This window comes from Heptranchias perlo, chromosome 27 (assembly GCF_035084215.1).
Source record: "Heptranchias perlo isolate sHepPer1 chromosome 27, sHepPer1.hap1, whole genome shotgun sequence".
Classification (NCBI taxonomy): Eukaryota; Metazoa; Chordata; class Chondrichthyes; order Hexanchiformes; family Hexanchidae; genus Heptranchias; species Heptranchias perlo.
In genome coordinates, this window is record NC_090351.1 from 18,108,690 (window position 1) to 18,131,398 (window position 22,709).

Sequence of the window (22,709 nt, forward strand, 5' to 3'; positions counted from 1 at the left end):
TTCATTCCCTAATAAAATTAGCAGGTATGCTGGTTGGTTTTAGGGTATTGGTGTAAGCCTACTGGTATTCTGGTGCCATGACACCGCCAATAACTGTGCACATAAAGCAGCTTGCCAACAAAGCAGCCATGTCAGTAGCTGCTGTGCCTGCCACATCCTGAATGTTATCTGGCACTTCACCTGTCCTTGAGAAGAGATCAGTGATGATCTGAGGAGAACCAACTGTGTGATTCTTGAACTATGTATCCCTGCTCGTGAATACCCACTTGTGTGCGCACTCATCTGCCTGAGGTAGGAGAGTAGATATCCATGAAGTCGGCAAATCCTTGCCTCATTGTTGCCTGAAGCTTTTCTCCACGCATATTGAGGTCAGCTAAGAAGGCATTTTGCAGGTTAGCTGCCCATGGTTCCAAAGCAGTAGGTTGAGCATTGCTGAGAGATGCTCCCACTGTACCAAAATCCTGCACAGATGCTGCCACATGTGCCATGGAAGATTGCAACTTTTCTCTCATGACCACACAGATTTCTCCATACTTCTCCCAAGTCCTTGCAGTGTGTTTTGCCCAGAGACAAGGTTTTAGACCATCTTGCTCACATATCTTTTTCTGTTTATAAGCAGGCCTTGTGAGGTCTAGATCTTCAGATGCTACAGCGGGGTCAGGTTCTGTGCTGGACCTCTGCCTAGCGGGTGTCTAACCTTTGGCAGCCAACACTAATTTCTCTTCCTAATCCATGCATTTTGACTCGCTCTGTTCCCCAACTCAGTATATACAGTATGTGTCACTGTGCTTATATTATTAGGCTGAATTAGTGCTCGTTTTGCAGGGTGGGAAGCAACAGTAGGTGCTTCATTCTGCCTTGCAAGTTTCAGAATATTGAGTCATAGAAGCAGTCTGCAGTCTCAATTATATTGCAAAGTATTTACAGTGACATGTCTGAAAGTCACTATGTCACTATGATTCATTTGTGTTGCATTGCTTGAAATGAGCATTATGCAAGAGGGTAGTAGCCAACAGTTCCGTGATGGCCTCCAATTTTGCAATCACTCACCCTCTCAGGATCCTCCCATAGTTTGGAAGGATCCAGTGGTGTAGAAATGTAATGCTGTGGCCACCTTCACAACCATAGAGTGGAAATTGTTTGGAGGTCAGGCTTTAGGAGGCAATATGACGCAGTTATGGCGCCTCTCATAAAGTGTTTCAGTAGGTGTCTACTGACTTACTCAGATTGGTGTGTAGATCTAAATCCACAAATCCTGGGATGAGAGGGAATGAGTGCCAAATCTTTCAGATGCAATAGCACCTGCCTTTCTTCACACCACAATAACTCCTCTGCAGCCTAGAACTGCCATAGGAATGGGCAAAGGAACTTCTGGTACTCGGCAAGTTACTTGCTGTCAGTGAAGAGCAAGTCGGAAGTCATATGGGGAAAAACAGTTTTGACTCATTGGGCTCAATTTTCAAATGCAAGTCCGGATGCATTGGGGGCGGGAGGGCAAAGAAAAACCCAAAAATCTGGAGCGGGGACAAATCCCAGCTCGAACCTGCCAACTTCCGCGTTTCACGCAGACGCATCTGGGTGCGCACGCCGTTCCTGAACCCAGAAGTGCCGGCGGGACGATATTTAAACAAGCAATTGAGGTACTTAATGTACTTTATTTCTTACATATTGGCCGCTTTAAACGATTTTGAACTTACCTGGGCGGCTTTCCCATGGCTTCTGATTCACGCCTAGTGAAACCAGGCATGAAGGGCTGGATCAGTGAAAAGTAAAGTAAATAAATGAAATAAAATAATATTTCACAATGTAAAAAAAATAAACCTACCTTTCAAACAATGTCACCTGCACCCCCCCGCTCTGATGTTTCCCCCCTACCGATGTCTCTCGGATGTTTCCACCCCTCCCTCCCGATATCTCTCCTATGTCCTCCCCCCACTCTCTCTTGCAACGGCCGACGAGGTCTCTCTCTCTCTTTTTCTCCCCATCCCCCACCCCCGGAGTTGCAGCTCCTGTCTGCAGCCAACCTGTCAATCAGGCTGGCTGCCGGATGCGAAACCTGGAAGAGGCCTTCAATTGGGGTTGCGATCAGACCCGCCTACTTGCCTTCCATGTTTGGTGCCCACAAATCACCCCCACCACCCCCCCCCCCCTCCCCCAGCTGCTGCCATCCTGCCGCCCTTTGAAAATTGAATTTAGCACCTCAGAAAGACAACCCTCCAGCCTGCACACCCAATTCAGTGAGGCACTTTCTGAAATTGTGCGGGCATACTTATAGAACACATCCTTGCTGAATCTTCCATAATGTCCCTGGGAAGGAGCAAAAAAACCAGACAAGATTTCTTCCTTCTCTTTGCTATCCAGTGACCGCTGTTGGAAAGTGTGTCTGCGTGGACATTGGGTGATGACAAAATCAGGCTGAGCTGTAATGTCCCTCTTCAGACAATTAGCCTGCGTGAGGTCACTATTCAGATTCCTACCTGAAGAATGACCACATCAGGAGAGGTATTGGAGGGCCGCAGTGTCCTCTGATCCATTCAATGTGTGAAAAAGAAGAAATAATTTAAAAAGATGACGTTAACATTAATCCTAATTCTTAACAGCTATTGAATTGTCTTAAGCAGTACCAGGGCTGGTTTTAACCCTGGGCGTTGGCAGTTGGTGTGATTGTACGGGTGGTCTGATGTTTTCACCAAAAGGCCCAAGTCATTTTAATGGTCAGACCTTGTTTTAATATGCACGGCTTGTTGGGGGAGCTGAACCCTTGCTCATAGACAGCTCACAGTTCGGGGGGGTTGGGGGGGAGGTGAGGGGAGGGTGGTCACAAAATCCGGCAGCTCCTATGCGGGGCTGACTCAGAAGTAAAGACTTAAGGGAGGGCATGCAATCACAGGAAGGGGGCACAGAGAGGCTGTCAGCAAGTGGGAAGATTTTTGTGGGGCCAGGAGGCACATAAATGCATGAATGCTCCTCCTGGCTCGACAAAAACCTATCAAAAAAATGTACATCAACTGGTTAAGCTGCTGTACTAGTATCAATGGGCAGAGCGTGCACAGCACATGCTCTCACGCATTGCCATCTAGAAATTGCATTGGGGTCTTATATATATCATAGGACCCTGATTTGAATATGAGGACTGGGCCGGCTCTATGAAGGCCTCAAACAAAATGGTGGCAAGCAGATTGAGAACGGGAATGTGGTGGTAAGTTCAGCCTTGCAATTTTCGGAGTGCTACCACCCTCTTCCCATCTGGCAAGCGCAGTGAAAACCGGTCCCTCCATCTTTTATGAATTAGCTTTATTGGCTTAAATACACACATAGCCGTGTGAAGTACTTATCAGGTCACCTCTGATAAGAGAAACTTCCCTTAACATCAATTCACCATTTGTTTTGTCTATTATCTTTCACATAGTTACATTTCTTTTAAGTTCAATTATATCAGAGTTGACTATGGTTTTGATGAATAGCAAGCTACGCCCAGCAGTTTTTGGACATGGCTCTATAAATTAACATATAAATCACATCTTACTCTTTGTATGACCAGAGTGACTAAGTTTGTACAATAAAGAATTCAAAGCAACTGGCAGTAGTTTTCAAATCTGACTCACCTCTGTTGCAATAGGTTTGCAGTACTAACAGTACATTTGGCAGGCACTACAAAAAGTTATTAAAAGCATCCATTGTCTATTGTGTACAGGAGTCTATCTATGACAAATACTGCAACCAACTGTAAGACGTAAAAATATGTAGAATACCTATTTTTAAATAAAAGCTTTGATGTTTCTATGATTGTGACCAATAATTAAGAATTGTGAATGAACAGGATTTAAAACAGTGAAATAAAGGATTCTCTGAATACAATGCACCAGTGTAGTGCTTGCATTGTAATTTTCAGTTTTGTAAGCCTTGGCTAATTCACCCACAAAAGTAAATTATCCTACCAACATTTTTACCCAAAGAGGAAGCTAGCAATTAAAACCTATTGTAGATAAATGTCAACATGTATAGCCCGAGGGTAGCGATCAATTTTTTTCTCTCTCATGATAGCCAGAAAGGCTACTTATTCATTAAATTTGATAGTCCAGGGAAAGTGTGTGTAACTTGAGACACAACATTATGTAAGTACACTCCACCTTCATTATAACATGGTCCTTGAGAGTCAAGCAATTTGCATCTGATAATGAGGTGTTTTCAATGGTGCCACACAGCATCAAATAAACTGCAACAAGGAGTCAAGGTCTTGTAAGAAAAACTGAGTCTCGTACAGGGTGGACGGAATGTAATTATTGGCGTTATATATTAGATCTAAAACCATCAACAACCTAAGCATGATATGAAAATGATGAATTGCACCACATTTTTAGCAAATGCAGATCGGAGTGGAAATCCAATTTTACTGTGGAACTCCATGTGATAGACATATGCAGTGAGGTCTCTAATATTTGAAATGTAGTAATTCCACCATATGTTGATATCTTTAAGCACTGGATGAAATCTCTTTAAAGGTATGTATGTAGTTGTGATAGTGTATGATGTGACTTAAGTTTCATCTATTATTGCACTTTCTGCACACCCTCAGGAAGATGAAGCCCTTCTTCTTCCCACCCACCACATATCCAGAGTTCCCAGATGCCATAGAGGCAGAACTAGCTTATTGGAATTTTCTGGAGGACCCTGTTGTACGAACAACATGTCCCTGGATCCATTGCAAGCTCCCACCTATGTTATTGGAGCATCCGGAACTCTGCTGCCTGTTTCCTATCTGGCACGAAGTTCTGCTCACCCATTTTTGCTGACCTACATTGGCTCCCAGTCCCCCAGTGCCTTAAATTTAAAATTCTCATCCTTGTGTTTAAATCCCTTAATGGCCTTGCCACTCTCTTTCTCTCTCTAATCCCTTCCAGCCCTACAACTCCCTCCCCGAACTCTGTTCCTCTGACTGTAGCCTCTTGCGTATACCCTACTCCCTTTGCCCCACCATTGGAGGCCGTGCCTTCAGCCGCCTAAGCCCCAAACTCTGTAATTGCCTCTCTAAATTGCCTCCCTTTTCTCCTTTAAGATCCTCAGTAAAATCCATCTCTTTGACCAATCTTTTGTTTAGCCCTTTTAATTTCTTTCTTTGGCTCATCATCCATTTTCTGGATTACAGCACCTTGGGACTTTTTTATCATTAAAGGCACCAAATGCATGCAATAGACTGGATGGAAATCTTGAGTGGAGTCCTGCAGTGGTCAATGCTTGGGCTACTGTTTGATGTTGCACTTTTAAAATAAAATGTTATAAATTACTTAAGTATTATGTGGTGATGCATAAATTGCAGGAGTCTATTAGTATAAGGAAAGTCAGACATATATTGCACTTAAGGAAAAAGATAACTCAACCTATTCATTTTATATGGTCTTATGCAAGATTATTTCAAAAATAAGTTACAACCCCATCTCTCTCCATCACTCTGTCTTTATACCAGATATAAGATTGCAAGCATAAAAACTTGTAATTGTAATTGAAATAATTGTGCCTGACTTGGTGGGTCCTGACTGTCAGTTTCTATTGATGAAGGTTTGTCGCTATATTTTTGACGTTTTGAGAGTCAATGATGATGTTTTTACAGTTTTTCTTCATATGAAAACAAAGCTAATTGTGTGGCCATTTTTGATTAGTTGGTTAATATAAATCTCTAAATGAATAACTGGTAGAAATTTGAAATGAATCAGTTAGAAAATGTTTAGACGACGTAAGATTTTTCTGGTGTAAAACTGTTTTTGTAGACATTGAAAATCTATCATTTCCCCCAAATAACAACATAAGACTACTAACCTTTTTCTAATCTTTAATGAGGTACAATTAAATGATACATTTGTTCACCGGTTTGAAAATCATTATTTTCCCACTATTTTTGTTTCCCGTACCAAATACATCTTCACTATGTCTTTAGACAAATGGCAGCAGAGGGGTGTGGTTTTATGTAAAGAAAATTGAGAAGATAGCACCACTCAGGTGCCGGAGACTCCAATGTTAAAGAACTTTAAGTAACTGAGTAAATATCTTATCGCATATCCTGTTCAACATGCTTATCATTCCCTCTGGTAAATTTTTGGAACGCATCCTATAAGATTTCGTACAATCAATTGCAAGTCCTTAGTTCATAATAATAGCCATTAAGAGCCTATGTTTGAAGATTGTTTAAAATGGGTGGAAAAGCCCCCACAATTGATCAGCGGGCTTATCCATTAAGTAACAAAACCATACAGACCGGCAGGTTCCGTGTTTGACTCCTTGGGCATTGGAAGTGAACTACAATTCACATCTGTGGCCTTTGATTATGGAGGAGAAAATCAACCAGAGATACTGCTTCAGACTGCTATTTGGCAACCCCTGATGGAAGTGCCTCGGTGGAGATACCAGATAGGGACAGGATCGGGCTTGGCAATGATACCCCACCAGGGTGTGACTGTGGAGCCCTACTCCAGAAAATAGTCGGTGCCTTCAGGAGAGGAGAGGAGAAAATTGTTGAGGAAAGAAAAATGGAATGATAACTATTTAACCTAAATTTGCATACATTTAATCAAATTACATTTAATGCGCTGTTTGCTATATTTAAAATAACTAAACTATTAGTTATATATCTGAATAATATGTGTTCTTAAAAAGTACTTATGCAGTGCTTTTTAAATAATCTATTTTACTTACGTAATCTCTAACCTTACCAGGGCTGACATCTTATAATCTGGTCTCCAAACAGCAAGATGCTTTTGAGTAACAAAGGGGAAAGGTCCAGGTCTATAGTGCAGGGCACCACCAAGGGTAAAAAGAGTAAAGGGGTAATTCTGTGATCTGGCATTCCCACCAAGGAGCGAAACGTAAAGGGAACACAACTCAGGGAATCGCGTGCATGCAGCCCAGTTTTTTTTGTCCATTGATTTACTGCTACCTGCTGGAAATGCCAGAATGTGGAATAGCACCTTAAGGAGACGATGGTGATAAATCAAGAAGTACTGATATAGTTACACCAAGAGGGCAAATTTCTGTTTGTGTCATGTGTAAAAATAAAATTTGTGGACATTGTGCACAGAGACTTCCAGAGACCAAACTTCTCCCCGGGGTTTGGTTTTAAAAGGAAGAATGAAAGGTTGAGGACGATGGAGAATTCCACAGCCTTGAGGTCCAGGGAAGGAATGAATTAGAGTAGGATAAATGCAATAAGTCTGAGATGCATTTGAAAAACTTCCACAAATTGCAGGGGGGCTCACAAGTAAGCCACAAGTGTTGGCAAGATTGTGTTGCTGGAAAGTTCGTATGTGCGAATAATGAGTGAGAACAGAACTGGGCTCTGGTCAAATTGTCTGCTGACACACAGTGTCAAGGCTTGCACATGAAAAATGGCCATTGGGATGAGATACTGGGGAGTGCAGGGCATCCATGGAGTGATATCCTAGCATGAGTTAGCCACTTCAGGAGAGGAGGGGAGAATAGGAGGTGGGGGGAGGGGTGGTGGTACAGAAAAACATTTAAACAGTTGCACAACAAAACATAAGCAATTGCTGTTTTATTTCTACAGTTTATAAAAATCTTGATCTAATATAAGTCTATAATAGTTCTCGGCAAACTAATTGTTTGTTTATCAGGATTTAATTCCAATAAAATCTTACGGTAGCCATTAAATTGCTTTCAAAGGTTAGCTTTTTCCCCTAAAAATTAAGTGTATTTATGATATTGTTTTGTTGCATGATGGAAACTATTGAAGGGTTTCAGTGAAATCCAGCCATCTTCTTACTTAAAACCCCATATTTTCTAAGGAGTGTCCAAGTGTCAAACCTTTTCACAGATAACATAAACATTTAGCTAGCTTTGTGCATTGAGCTCTAGTGACATGAGTGAAACTTATAATTATCTTGATTAAGTAAGCTTTCACTATTGAAGTTGTTTCCTGTTGGATCGCGTTGGGACAATGTAAGAAGACTTTGAGCAGCTTATGGAATTGTTTAACCCCAGCATTTATTAATAACTTGCTGATGGACAACTTTTCATTGTGACAGGTCATTTCTTCATTCATTGTAGCTCACCACAATGTGAAAAAATTGGATGAGTATGTGGTAACAGGGAAGAGAGCTGTTGAACAGGGAATCATAAGTTCAAAGATTCAGACCACTGATTAAATTAAAATTCCAACCTCTTAAATCTAATTTAACAAACCTCAATTCGTAAAGAACTTTGGTTCATAACTATTATTATTCCCCAATTACATTTAATAATGACTTTGTGAAATTCTAAACAATGGGTTAAAACTGTACTATCCAATATTAGTAAAAATGCATTTGTAAAGCTTGTTTCTCTACTATTTTAACTAAGATGTTAACCCATTTATTTTAAATGTGTTAATGCTTTTGTTAAAATAGTAGAGGGAGGAATTTTGCACAAAAGGATTAATGTGTTTGTTGGTAGTACTGCACCATGTAATTTCAACCCATAAATTTGTTTTCAGAAGATATCATAGCAAAGGAAACCCATGAGTTATATGAGGTCTGGGTAAAGAATTATGGAATATGCTTAATTGATTTTTTTCTCAATCAGACTGATTTAAAAAAAGGGGACCAACCCAGACTTGCATCTTAAAAGTAATGTATTGTTTACATAAATTCATATTCCATATCACTGCTGATCAAATATAGAAACTGAGATAATTGACGATTTTGTAGGTGTGTTTAGATGCTTTAATGGCAATGTATGCTACCTGCTTTATCATCTTGTCACACAATGTGATTTCTGTTTGTACACTAACAGGACCTGCCATATTACTGGATTGGCTGTACAGTATTCAAAAGTACACAACATAGCTGTTCCTATATGTCAGTTCAAAAGTATCCATGAGATGTAATGATGGCACCTAATGAAATGTCATCAATAAGGGGTTTTCTTGTGTTTTTCTTTACCAGAGACTTGAATTATAATGACCTGGCTGAATTTCCTGTAGCAATCAGAACGCTTAGCAAGCTTCAAGAACTGTGAGTATTATTTTATCAATTATAGTGAAAAAGTTACAAATGGAATTTCACTGAAAAATCATCAATAATTGGATCACAGAAGAGAGCATATGTAATGTTCCTGAAAACAGCTTGTACATTTCAAAAAAAGTGGTTCGAAAGCACGAAAGTTCAAATTCCATACACGAGATCCATCCATTATATAAAGTAGCAGGGAACACCAACTGAGTTCGAGGCTGTTACCTAAGAGAGGTTCAGATGGCTTTCGAAAACCATTCACTCTTTAATCATACACAATGTGATGGCAATTAGGTTGCAGCCGTGGAACTGACTGCCGAATAACCATTATCATTGTGTTGTAATATGACTGCAGTTAGTTCACAGGAGCATTTCAAAAGATCCTTCTCGTACTTGCTGTCACAACAACAAACAGCCCTTAGCTCTTTATGCCACTTACCATTGCAGTATTTAATGTCCAGTGACAGGAAAACAATGTTTTTTAATCCTGATTTATACTGATCAATCAAAAATGTATGATAGTAATTTAAGAGGAAGATTCCATCAGTAGGCTACATGTAACTAAACTGTAAATCCGTTTATAAATAACAGGTTTTTGATTTTGTTACACATGGAAGACAGAACATTTCTTTAATGCTGTGAACTACAGAGTGTGTATGTTAATATAAGTTAAGAATTTGACTACAAAGTGTATCACATAAAAATGCAAGTGCCAGCTTGGTAGCGATTTTCTTCAGAGTCAAAAAGTTGTGTGTTCAATCCTGGCACCAGAAATTTGAGTTCCAGTATTTTAGGCAGGCATTCCAATACAAGTACTGAGGGAGTGCGGAACTATTGAAGGTGCCATCCTTTGGCATCAGATATTAAACAAGACCCTGCTTTCCTATTCCAGTGGTTCAGTGGTTAAATTTCCCAAGGCATGATTCAGAGTGGGGAGTTCTCTTGATACCCTGGCCAACATTCCTCCTTCAACCAGCACCATCAAAAAGAGATTAACTGATAATTCATCTCACGGCTGTTTGTGAGGTCTTGCTGTAAACAACAACAGTCAAGGCACTCCAAAGTAATTAATTGTATGTGCTGTGCTTTGAGACATGTTTGAGTGATATGGTAAGGTACTATATAAATCCAAGTTTTTCTTTGTAGGAAATGAATTGGACTCTCTTGGGGAAAAAAATTGCAACTGCAGAAAGATATGACAAAAATTAAGTGTCTTTTAAAGAGGGAATAATAATTGGAATCTGATGTAATAACTTTCACTTTGAATTCACTGTTTTAACTAATTAGATGCATTTTTGATGTGTATTATAGGGGTTTCCATAACAACAATATCAAAGCAATCCCAGAAAAGGCTTTTGTTGGAAATCCACTCCTTCAAACAATGTAAGTTTAATTACAACCATCTCCTACATTCATTGTTATTTATTCTGTTTCAGTGTGTTTGTGTTTAGTAGATTTCTGACAATGCTAAATAATAAAGTTTATCCTTGATTGTTACTCTTCATGGACAAAATTCAAATGCCCCTAATATTGCTGACAGGATTCTTTAAATTTCGTGAGGACAAAAAATATATTTAGCAGCACTAAAAAAAATTTAAGGAGAAGTGAAGTATTTACTATTTAAAATACTCCCCGGTGTCTATAGGGAGAAGTGAAATTATAAATGTACCTGTACATTTTTTAAAAATTCAATGGCTCAGAAAGTTTATCCATTGAGTAGGTAAACCATACAACTCAGGAAAGCCTAGGTTCAGTTCCCACTGTGTGCTGAGTTAGCTGAGACATTGGCAGGGATGCCACAAATCAAGCTCAGTTAGGAAGGCAATAACTGGGCAGGTTCCCACTGCTGATCACTGGTCTAGTGACTAGTAGAAGTGATTGGGGACAGCCTTTGGGTGAGGATAGGATCTGGTTTGACAGGGATGGTCACTGTGGTCAAATAGCCTGCCATCACTTGCTGACAAGGTTCATATCTGTCATTTGAGTGAGGTACCAGATGGGAATCAGTGCCCGTGGAACTTTATCCCATAAAGAAATCGATGCCTTTAGGAAGGAATTAAAGATTGATAAGAAAATTATATGAAAAAATCCAATTTACGCTCCAATGGAGACCCACTATTTAAGTTTATCTGCCTCCAGTCTCTCTGCTGACGGGGAACAGCCCCCGTGTCCCAGAGTGGCTGTATTCATTTTGATGGGGGCTTCAAATTTAGACTTGCCTGAGAGCTGATCTGGAGCTGCGAGATTCAGCAGAGTATGAAATATACCTAGTGACAGAAAGTACTACTCCTCCTTTACTTTTCTTTTGATATACATATGTAAATATATAAAGCATGCTGTAGTCGCAAAAAGTAATTTATTTGGGTTATATATTTATTATGCGATTGTTTAGAACTGCATATGGAGCATTGAATCTGCTACTTACATTAGAGGCGAGTACTTGGATCAACAATTAACAGATTAATATTTGCAATAGTAAGAATGGGGATGTGGACTTAACTACACACTTCAAAGGAATATTTTTTATTTATTTTTCTTGGCAGAAACAGGGCCTCAGGGAAGTGAATAAGGAGATATTTTGGATTAAAAATTACACACCTAACAATTATGCTCTTATGTGAGCCAGACAATGCTATTTGGTTAGTTATTTAATATAAATATATTCTATTTGACTACAATACATATATACTATTCTGCCATTGTAAGTGGGTCAAGTACCTTTCATAGTTAACTCTTTACTATTTTATCCCGATAACTCTAGACTTCAATGGAATTTTCCCTCATTCTGGTAACAGGAAAGAGTTAACAGATAGTTAGCTAATCACTGGCATATTGTTTCTTAGACCTATTCACAGATGTTAGTATTAGTTAATGAAAACTCTTCCCCATCATCTGTTCAAACAGCTATAATAAAACATATGGGTTTCATGTCTGATTGTCTGACTGGTTTCAGTTAATTCTGCAGGCGTCTCTAGTACATTTTGTTTTTCAAACTGATTTTACACTATGCACACATAAGCAAAGCAGATGTGAGCTTTGACACTGATGGATGTAGTATGAAAACTTATCTAAACAATTTACTTCCTTTTTAGTCATTTTTATGATAATCCGATCCAGTTTGTGGGGAAATCAGCCTTTCAGTATCTGCCAAAGCTTCACACCTTGTAAGTATGAGCTGAGCCACGTGTTCAATTTCAAAAGTTCACAAAGCTAGCCCAGTAGCTTAAGTAATCGAATGCTTGATTCCCAATCAGAAGGTAATGAATCAGTGTCCTCGGGGTGTTTGCCGCTGGAACCTGTTTGCCTTAGATGTTGAGCGTTTTTTTTGCTCAAGCCTCAATTGAGGAACTATGCAGTATGAAGGCAAGAGGAAGGAAATACAAACGATCCATCTCAGTGCACCTAAACTCTACCTCCTTCTGGCCAGTCACGTAGTGATTTTGACATTGAGAGAAATCCACAGTGTAACTGTTCTGTGGTCCTGACTGTAGATTTTATATGGCAGGGAATGTTGTCAGAAGCAAAAAAAGCATGATAGAATGGTCTTAAAAAATAGGTCTTAAAGTTCCAAATGTTTGGTGTACTTCCTGAGTCTGTTTTGTATTTGATACAAGCCTGTAGTGTTCATGATATTGGTAAAGATGTAGAGACTACAACTGCCATTTAAGAGCTGCTTATCACCTAGTATAAAAATACCTGCACTTTCTTGTATTGACGTATTGACATGCAGCAATAGTCCCTGGACTATTTAAACTGGTCAGGCTGATAGGAAGTTGGGCTTGTGAAGCATTTTGATGCAAAGTCTATAAAGCAGTGATCTTTACAAGATGGTTTTTAAAATTATTTCCAGATATGTACGATGTGCTATTTGAATAATAACCAGTGAAGAGTAAATGAACTATAAGCTTGCTAAATACGTTTATATCCAAATTACATTAGTGTCACTTCCAGGGGGCACTCTGCCTTCAGATGCAGTGCTATAATATAAATATGATAGCAGATGGGAATTTTCACATCATTGGCCTGTAAAGAAAGAAAGAAGGAAGAACTGGCATTTATATAATTGGCCTTTCATGATCTCAGGGCATCCCAAAGCGCTCTACAGCCAATGAAGTACTTTTGAAATGTAGTCGCTGTTGTAATGTCGGGAAACATGGCAGTCAAATTGCACACAACAAGGTTCCACAAACAGCAATGAGATAAATGACCAAATAATCTGTTTTAGTGGTGTTGGTTGAGGGATATATATTGGCCAGAACACTGAGAGAACTCTCCTGCTCTTCTTCGAGTAGTGCCATGAGATCTTTTACATCCACCTGAGAGAGCAGCTTGAACCTTCTCCCAACACTGGGGAAGGTCAATTCCCAGAACTTTAAAGTTGCAAGCATGACACTTGCGCAATTGCGTGTACGCAATCATATGCAAAGTTACTTCTTCTGGTTTCTGAATTCAGCACACAGTATAAATGGCGTGAATTCGAAACACCGTGAGCTGCATCATATAGAGCAGTACAAATAGAATACAAAATACTCATTAAACTTGGGAGAGCAGATGGCCCCTGAAAAAAGTTGCAAGATTGTGGCCAAAGAGAACCGAATTAAGAAATCAAAACAGGAAATGTTGAAAATGTAAATTACAAGAAATAATTTTGCGAGAAATAAATTGATTTGGTATCTTCTGTTTAAAGCAATTAAAATTGGGAAAATAAATTAAGCTTATTCAAACACACAAAAAGGATAGTATAATTACCTATTCTAAATGTTATGTGGCAATAATTGCAAACTGTAATGTTATGTCAGATTTTTTTTTTCTTTTAAGTAATGCATGAAGAAAGTAATGGATTTTTGCTGTCAATTCCAGGTCACTAAATGGAGCAACTGAAATAAAGGAATTCCCAGACCTTAAAGGAACAACCAGCCTGGAAATACTGTGGGTAGCAAATTTATGTTTATCAAACTTAGATTCTGAATGAACAGCAGGCACCATTTTGCTGCAATTATTACTCTTTTCTTTTGATGGCATTCATTCATCACAAATTATCCATTACATTGTCAGTTCTGTCAGTAAAAATAAAGGTCATGTACTGAGGAACTTCTCGCATGCCTAGCTCCAAATAATGGCATAAATTTTCTGCTTCTGGACAGGACTCTGACTCGAGCTGGAATAACCTCACTTCCCAGGGGTCTCTGCCAACAACTCCCAAATCTACGAGTACTGTGAGTATGGTATAGTTCCTGGTTATAAATGCATTCCATCATTAATCCTCTGTGAAGCACTGCAGTAGTTCTTCACTGTGTGGAAGTAAAGCAGTAGCTGAACTGTTTAGCTCCATAGGATGACAGAAATTTGATTTCAAGAAACATAGAACAGCTTCTGTTTTTTTATGAGAAATCATAGATATATATCTCATCCAAGTACTATATCTCGTACAATATATCCAAACGAGCCAGGCTGGCCTGATAAATTCTATTCTTCATCCCCATTAAGAGGATTTTCATAATGGTATCCACTGACTTACGGAGAGGGAAGAATATTACTCACAAAACCCACTGAATAGTATGAAAGCGTGCTTGTTTTTCACTATTTTTTAAGATTAAATGTATTTTGCTAAATATACACTTATGGTGAATTATGATATAATTCCACTCACTCTGTCATTCAAGAGTTAATAGGTCTTTCCTCACTTCTGGAACAAATTATGTATAAAAGAACTCCCCATTGGTTATCTTTTGGAAATATATACCTGCCATACAATTTCAACTTGATAAACTTGTAATGGTTGCCTTGAAATTACACTGTGGGAAGGTTACCATAGCAGGCCTTAATCTGCTATGCTGACAGAGGCATTAACCCATTTATTTTAAATGTGAATATCATCATAACTCAATGGCACTGACAGTTGTTACCAGCATAACAGCAGATACAAAATTGAATAATACTATCCCATAAAATTAATAATATACAAAAAAATACACCTTCGAGCAATTTTAAGACTGTAATTTAATCTTTGGAGGAAGGTGACAGTTATAAACAATTCATGCCTTGCTGTGATGGTTTATGATGTCATGTAAAGATTTTGATTAAATTACTGCCCTGTAATTATTTCCATTATTTACTTTTATGTTTGAGTAAGGACATAATTTTCAGAAAAATTGTGATATTTTCCACTAAAAATTAAAAGTTCTTTAGTATGGCTTATCATTTTAGCAGATAGTGCCAATGCTCTTAGCGTACCTAGATTTGATCAAAAATGAAAACTCAACATAGCCTGGGATGAACTAGATGACTTGTAATCAATCTGAAAGCACTTCAAACACACTAACATCAATGGTAGGAAATGAACGTGCTCCATGAGGAAACCCTTGGCTGATGATATCAGGATGGGCCCTTGTCATTATTTCAGTGAAAAGATGAAGGACTCAATTCTGCCCAATCTGTTGCTGGAGGAACTCTTAAATTTTAGACTAATGTTTTACAGAAAGACATGGGGTATCTAATAGTAAGTCAGTAATTACCTTTCTAGTTACTTCTCTTAGGGGGCTTGCTGAGTTTCTTTGTAGCGTGAAGTAATTTCTTATATTTTTAAGGCAGCTTTATCTGGGATTTTATTTTCTCAGTATGATTTTATTTGTGCATCTGAAATATTTTCTTAGTGTCTGATGTACACTTTCAACTGTTTTAAAAAATCAACAAATTTACATGGCAATGCTAGGCATTGACCTCTGGGATGTCAACATGTACATCGTAGTGGAGAGCTCCACTGATGATTTGAACTGAACAGGCTCAAGCAAATATGTCAGATGTCCATCTATCAAAACATAATATATCACAAATTCAAAGTAAGAAGCATGTCTGGTGTTCACCCCTCAGTAGAGTTGAGGTGATGAGGGTCGATTTTAATGGAGAAGTATTTATTACAGTGGTGATAAACAAAAGGTATAAATGTTTCTGTTTGTTTCAAACCCCTCTCCAATTTTCTGCTTCTTTTCCTAATGATGATTCATCCTAGATTATGGTCCTACAAGCACCAGCTGGCCTTATTTCTTCGTGGTAGCCTAGACACTGAATACCAACAGGCTATTCAGCTGTGAAGGTGTATCATAATTGAGCCATCAATTATGATACACCTTCACACCTTCACACCATCCACAGGATGCACTGCAGCAACTCGCCAAGGCTTCTTCGACAGCACCTCCCAAACCCGCGACCTCTACCACCTAGAAGGACAAGAGCAGCAGGCGCATGGGAACAACACCACCTGCACGTTCCCCTCCAAGTCACACACCATCCCGACTTGGAAATATATCGCCGTTCCTTCATTGTCGCTGGGTCAAAATCCTGGAGCTCCCTTCCTAACAGCACTGTGGGAGAACCGTCACCACACGGACTGCAGCGGTTCAAGAAGGCGGCTCACCACCACCTTCTCGAGGGCAATTAGGGATGGGCAATAAATGCTGGCCTCGCCAGCGACGCCCACATCCCGTGAACGAATAAAAAAAAAAGCCCAATGCTATCCTACCCTCAAGTCAACACAAGCACATTTTTGAGCAGGGGTCAGTGGAGAGCAATCAAGAGCGGGAACTCTTGTTTCATTTTTTTCCCCCATCCCAGCCCAGGGACACTTAGACCAATTGTAGCAGCACTGCTGCTGCCCCACCTGAGATCAGCTAACAGTGTAGACAGGATGGAACTGGAATTTTCCTGGTTCTGCGTCCTTCAGTTCCAGACTGAGCAGTGCACTTGCCAATTGAGCTATTAAGGCAGCTGCAAGAAAATATTTTCATGCCACTTAACTGCTTGAAAATGCAGAGCCAATGGTCAACAAGCTCAAATAATCAAATGATTGAAATATTTGACATTCAGTTAACAGGCAGGGACTGTATGATTAGATTATGTTAGTATATCAGTGATTTTCTTTTAAATCCTGAGGCAGGAAGTAAACAGTACTCCCATACTTGGTATATTTTGTTAATACATTGATATGAACTTCGACAAAGGGAAATATTAGGTAAGTTCACATGATACTGATGTACTTTAATGTGTCCTAAAGGCAATGCTGCTTTAGTTTTGCCAGTGTTAGAAAGCACATTTTCCTCATGTATCAATTGGCATTCAGTTGTACAACAGCTTTACATCAGTAACCACAAGTAGTAATCACCCAGTCATTAGAATGTGATGAAAATTTCAGCCGTTTTATACATTATACATAAGATTATTCTTACTGTGAAGAAATATTACAGCAACTTGTAATTATATAGTGCCTTTTAACGAGGAAAAATGTATCAAGGTGCTTCACAGCAGTGGAATCGGACAAAAATCAACATTGAGCCAAAGAAGGAGATATTAAGAAGTGTTGCAGTCAGTGGAAAAGGGTATGAAGTTTGTGATGGTGGCCAGAGATGATGGCTTCAATCTTCACTATGGGCCAGTATGTAGATGGTGAATAGAAGGGTTCCAAGGATAGATCCTTTGGAGAATCCAGACATAATGGTGAGAGGGAGGAAGCCATTGCTGAAGATGCTCTGGCTGCAGCTAGCTAGGTAAGAATGGAACCAAGAAAGGGCAGTCCCACTGAACTGGACAATGGAGTAGAGGCGCTGGAGGAGGATTATGTGGTTGTCTGTGTTAAAGGCTGCAGAGACGTCAAGAAGGACGAGGAGGAACAGTCCACCATGGTCACAGTTGCAGAAGATGTAATTTGTGACTTCGTTTAGGGCTCCTTCATTGCTGTGGCAGGGTCGGAAACTTGATTGGAGAGATTCAAACATGGAATTGTGGGAAAGATGGGCACAGATTTAGGAAGTGACAACAAGTTCAAGGACTTTGGAGAGGAAAGGGAAGTTGGAGATGGGCAGTAGTTTGCAAGGCCACTTGAGTCGAAGGTGTTTTTTTTGAGGAAGAGGGTGATTTTGGCGATTTTGAAAGGGAGGGGGACACTACCTGAGGAGAGGGAACCATTCTCAATGTTAGCGAGCTTGCGACTGGTACACGTTATGCATGATAGTAATATATATAGGGGGTAACTTTTAACTTTGGCAGAGGTGTAAAACTAGCAGCATTGGATCAGCCGCCCGTTATACACCATCCCCCCGCCCCCGATTTTCCTTTTCATTGGGTGGCAGTTTTACACTCCCGTCAAAGTTGAAAGTTACCCCCATTCTCTCTTACATTGACCATAACTTGATTGGGATATTGATACTTGGCTGGTCAAGTGGCTTGCGCAGAAATTGAATACATCTTACTACTGTCGATGAAATACCTTGACTTTATTAAATAGGCATTTTAGTTCAATAAGATTTGTTTTGTGTGTTTCTTTGCAGAACAATGCTTTAGATTGGATTCCATATTGTAGTTATTACTTCCTCCTTACTGGCTAGAAAGCTGTAACTGACAATACCACCAATCCCGGTATAGGAATAACCCCGAGTCTATAATACTGATGGCTACTATGAGCATGTCACAAGATCATTACAGATGAGAAAAGTCTTTTGGTCCATCTTAATGCATCCATCCAGAGATATCCTAATGTCCCCCCATTGTAGCATCCAATTGTTTCTTGAACAGTTCCAGGGTTTTTTCTTCCACTACATATACAAAGTCTCCTAGGTTTCTTTCAGCATCATCCTTAGCTATTCCATAGAAACGTCGAAACATAGAAAATAGGAGCAAGAGTAGGCCATTCGGCCCTTTGGGCCTGCTTCGCCATTCAAAATGATCATGGCTGATCGTCTAACTCAGTACCTGTTCCCGCTTTTTTCCCATATCCCTTGCTCCCTTTAGCATTAAGAAATATATCTATCTCCTTCTTGAACACATCTAATGACTTCCACTGCCTTCTGTGGTAGAGAATTCCACAGGTTCACCACACTCTGAGTGAAGAAATTTCTCCTCATCTCGGTTCTAAATGGCATACCCCGTATCCTGAGATTGTGAACCCTGATTCTGGACTCCCCAGCCATCGGGAACATTCCCCCTGCATCTAGTCTGTCTAGTCCTGTTAGAATTTTATATGTTTCGATGAGATCACTTCTCATTCTTCTAAACTCTATTGAATATAGGCCTAGTCGACTCAATCTCTCCACCATTCATTTCAACACCATTCATGGAGTATGTGTGATATATTTCTCTGTTCTATGTGTAGAACTTTACACTTGCTTGCAATAACTTTCATCTACCAATGTTCTGCCTGCTTACATGTTTTGTTCAACTTATTCTGTAATTTTTGAGCTGCCTCTTCTGATTCCATTACCTCATCTCCCACTAGTTTGGCATCATCTGTAAGTTTGACCACTTTGCATTGAGTTTCTGGATCCAGGTCATTTATGTAAATTAGAAACAGTAGTGGTCGCAGCCAATGAACCCAGAGGTACTCCACTCAGTACTTCCACCCCCTCTCCCACTCTGACATGACTCCTCTAACCAGAACTCATATATGGGTAGATTTTCGACTTGCCCCCAGGGCATAAAACTGGCATTGCAGATCAGCCACCCTTTATAGAAACCACCTGATTTTCATTTCCATTCACTTTTATTCCATTGACTTCCACTGATAGAAATGTAGTGTTAACAAATTGAATTATCAGACAATTTGAATTAAGCAACTTTGAATTAAGTGGAGTAGCCTATAATGGAGGCTTCCAATAGACTGGGAAATGTACTAATTCCCAAGAGAGTCCTGCAATTCAAGGATCAAATTTAAATTTCAAATTTGTCCACACACAATCTTAGATAAGTCGCTACCTGCAAAGCTAGACCAGGTATTCCACCTAGTTGTTAACTCTGGTCCTGGAAATTACCCCTCCACTTCTTCTATACAAATTTATATGACCATCTGGTTGCAAAGTCAATCTTTTTATTGCTAGTTTTTAAGCATACCAAGATCAACACAATTTTGAAATTCACTGTAAACTAAACTTTCAGCATCCATTGAAAATCATGACTAAATAAACAATAATGTTTTTATGCTTACAGGGAATTATCATACAATCAAATTCATGTATTACCAAGTTTCCACAATTGCCAGAAGCTTGAAGAAATGTAAGTTCTTATTTTGTGTGAATACAATTTCCTGCAATACTCTAGCCTGAAATCTCTGTACTTTGTATATGCTGTATTCCACAATGCAACATTATTTATCTGTTATTCACAATTAGCTGTCTTTGCACTTCTACCTGTCTTGCAATTTATCATTTTAAAAAGTGTTTCTTCAGTTTATTCCCTTCCTCTGCACTCAGGAATGCTTGGCCACTCATATCCTGTGGCTGGGTGCAGCTGAGAATGGATGGACAATGACTGTCTGGAAGTAGCCAAGTCTTAATGTTGGCCTTCTCTATCAGCTTATGGCCTAAGCAGGATCAAGGAAGAAGCACTCCAACCATTTATTTTTAACCAGGAAATGACAGACCTGTTAATCTAACATCTGTTGTGGGGAAGTTATTGGAATCTATAATTAAGGACAAAGTGACTGAGCACTTAGAGAAATTTGAGCTGATTAGAGAGAGCCAACATAGATTTATAAAGGGTAGATTACATCTAAAGAATCTAATTGAATTTTTTGAGGAAGTAACTAAAGTAGTAGAAACGGGAATGTCTATGGATATAGTTTATATGGACTTCCAGAAGGCATTTAATAAGGTTCCATGTAACAGACTGTTACCTAAAATTAATGCTCATGGAATTGAAAGCAAATTATTGACCTGGTTTGGAGATTGGTTAGGCGGTAGAAGACAGAGTGTAGGGATAATGGGTATGTACTCGAATTGGAAGAAAGTGACTAGTGGCGTCCCACAAGGATCTGTGCTGGGGCCGCAACTATTCACTATATTTATTAAAGACTTCAGTAACACAATAGAGAGTAATATATCCAAGTTTGCCAATAACACAAAAAATTGGTGGCATAGTAAGTAGTGTAGATGGGAGCATAAAATTACAAAGAGACATTGATAGATTAAGTGAGTGGACAAAACTGTGGCAGATGGATTTCAACGCAGGTAAGTGTGAGGTCATCCATTTTGGACCAAAAAAGCATAGATAAATATTTTTGAAATGGTGAAAAGCTCGGAACAACAGAGGTCCAATGATATTTAGAGGTCCATGTACACAGATTGCTAAAATGTAGTGGTCACGTACAAAAAGTAATCAAAAAGGCTAATGGAATGTTAGCCTTTATATATAGAGGACTGGAATATAAAGGGGAGGAAGTTTTGTCACAGCTATACCAAGCACTGGTTAGACCACATCTGGAGTACTGTGTACAATTCTGGGCACTGCATCTTAGAAAGGATATATTGGCCTTGGAAGGAGCACAGCGCAGTTTCACCAAAATGTTACCAGGGCTCCTAGGGTTAAATTATGAGGAGCAATTACATAAACTTAGGCTTGTATTCCCTAGAATATAGAAGGATAAGTGGTGAGTTTATTGAGATTTTTAGGATTTTGAAAGGAATTGATAGGGTAGATAGAGAGAAACTTTTTCTGCTGGTGGGGGAGTCTAGTACAAGGGGACATAATTTTAAAATCAGAGCCAGGCCGTTCAGGAGAGAAGTTAGGAAATACTTCTGCACACAAAGGGTGGTAGAAGTGTGAAACTCTCTCCTACAAAAAGCAGTAGATGCTAGCTTAATTGATAATTTAAAATCTGAGATCGATAGATTTTTTTTGTCATGGGTATGGAGCCAAGACGGGTAAATGGAGTTAGGATACAGATCAGCCATGATCTCATTGAATGGCGGAACAGGCTCGAGGGGCTGAATGGCCGACTCCTGTTCCTATGTTCCATGATCCAACACCTATATTTCTTCTGTAGGTCTTTCACATTTTTTACAATTTTAAGTGACTAATAATCCAAGACAATATAATACTTTACGTTTCCTTTTATGTAGATTTAAATAAATATCAGATAATGGCACTAAGCAGAAACAGAAGGTTCAACCCCTCTCAGGCAGTGCAGTAGTGAGGGTAACACAAATGGCCTCAGTGCTGTTGGTCTAGAGAAGAGGGAGTCAGGCTGTTTTGCCCCTCCTGATCATAATCCAGTGACCCCGGCTGGAAAGGGCATGTGTTGGATATTAGATGAGGACAGGATCAGGTAGGACTTTGATGCCTCCCACAGTAAAATAGCCTGGGGACTATCACAGGCTTACATATAAAGATCTGCCTTTTGGGCAAGATACCAGAAGGTGGTTGGTACCCATGGAGCCATACTCCCAACATGAGTCTGTGCCCTCAGGAGGAAATCGGAGGGGAAAGACTTAATTTAAAAATCAGATATTGGCAGATTATGTTCTGTTTAACGTTAAGCCACTTCTTTAACATTTGATACAAACCACTTCCGTTATGTTTTGTCTTTTCTCATGCCAAAATGATTGATTTTTTTTCTGTCCCCTGAAACAAGAATGATGTCTTGAAACCTTGATGTCATTGTACTGTTTGTCTTTTCAGTGGCCTACAGCACAATAGAATCACTGAAATCAGAGCTGACACGTTTCAACAGCTAATGGCTCTGCGATCTCTGTGAGTAGGTTTTCACATTCTTTCCTGAAGCAGTCTTCCTAAATGAAGTTTTACTGCTCTGCTGATAAGACAGAAACCCGATTCCAGGCACCAGGCTGGAACTCAATCACACAGGCAGCCTTATAAAATAAGATGCCTGTGAATGCTCTTTGTAGGTGTAGCATCAGTTGCTGTTACAGCGGATGTTTTAAATGATTGGGG

General features: G+C 39.5%; 1 protein-coding gene across 2 annotated transcripts in view; it reads left to right on the forward strand.

The window, feature by feature from the left end:
- The window catches only part of LOC137344444 (leucine-rich repeat-containing G-protein coupled receptor 6), a 210,760-nt gene that overhangs the window by 175,443 nt on the left and 12,608 nt on the right, over positions 1 to 22,709 (forward strand). The window contains exons 7-13 of one of the 2 annotated variants that reach the window (XM_068007413.1): positions 8,931 to 8,999; positions 10,308 to 10,379; positions 12,089 to 12,160; positions 13,857 to 13,925; positions 14,141 to 14,212; positions 19,968 to 20,033; positions 22,437 to 22,508. In XM_068007413.1, coding sequence (XP_067863514.1) covers positions 8,931 to 8,999; positions 10,308 to 10,379; positions 12,089 to 12,160; positions 13,857 to 13,925; positions 14,141 to 14,212; positions 19,968 to 20,033; positions 22,437 to 22,508 — 492 coding nt within the window. The remainder of the gene's footprint in view (positions 1 to 8,930; positions 9,000 to 10,307; positions 10,380 to 12,088; positions 12,161 to 13,856; positions 13,926 to 14,140; positions 14,213 to 19,967; positions 20,034 to 22,436; positions 22,509 to 22,709) is intronic. The other variant, XM_068007414.1, reaches the window with a different exon arrangement.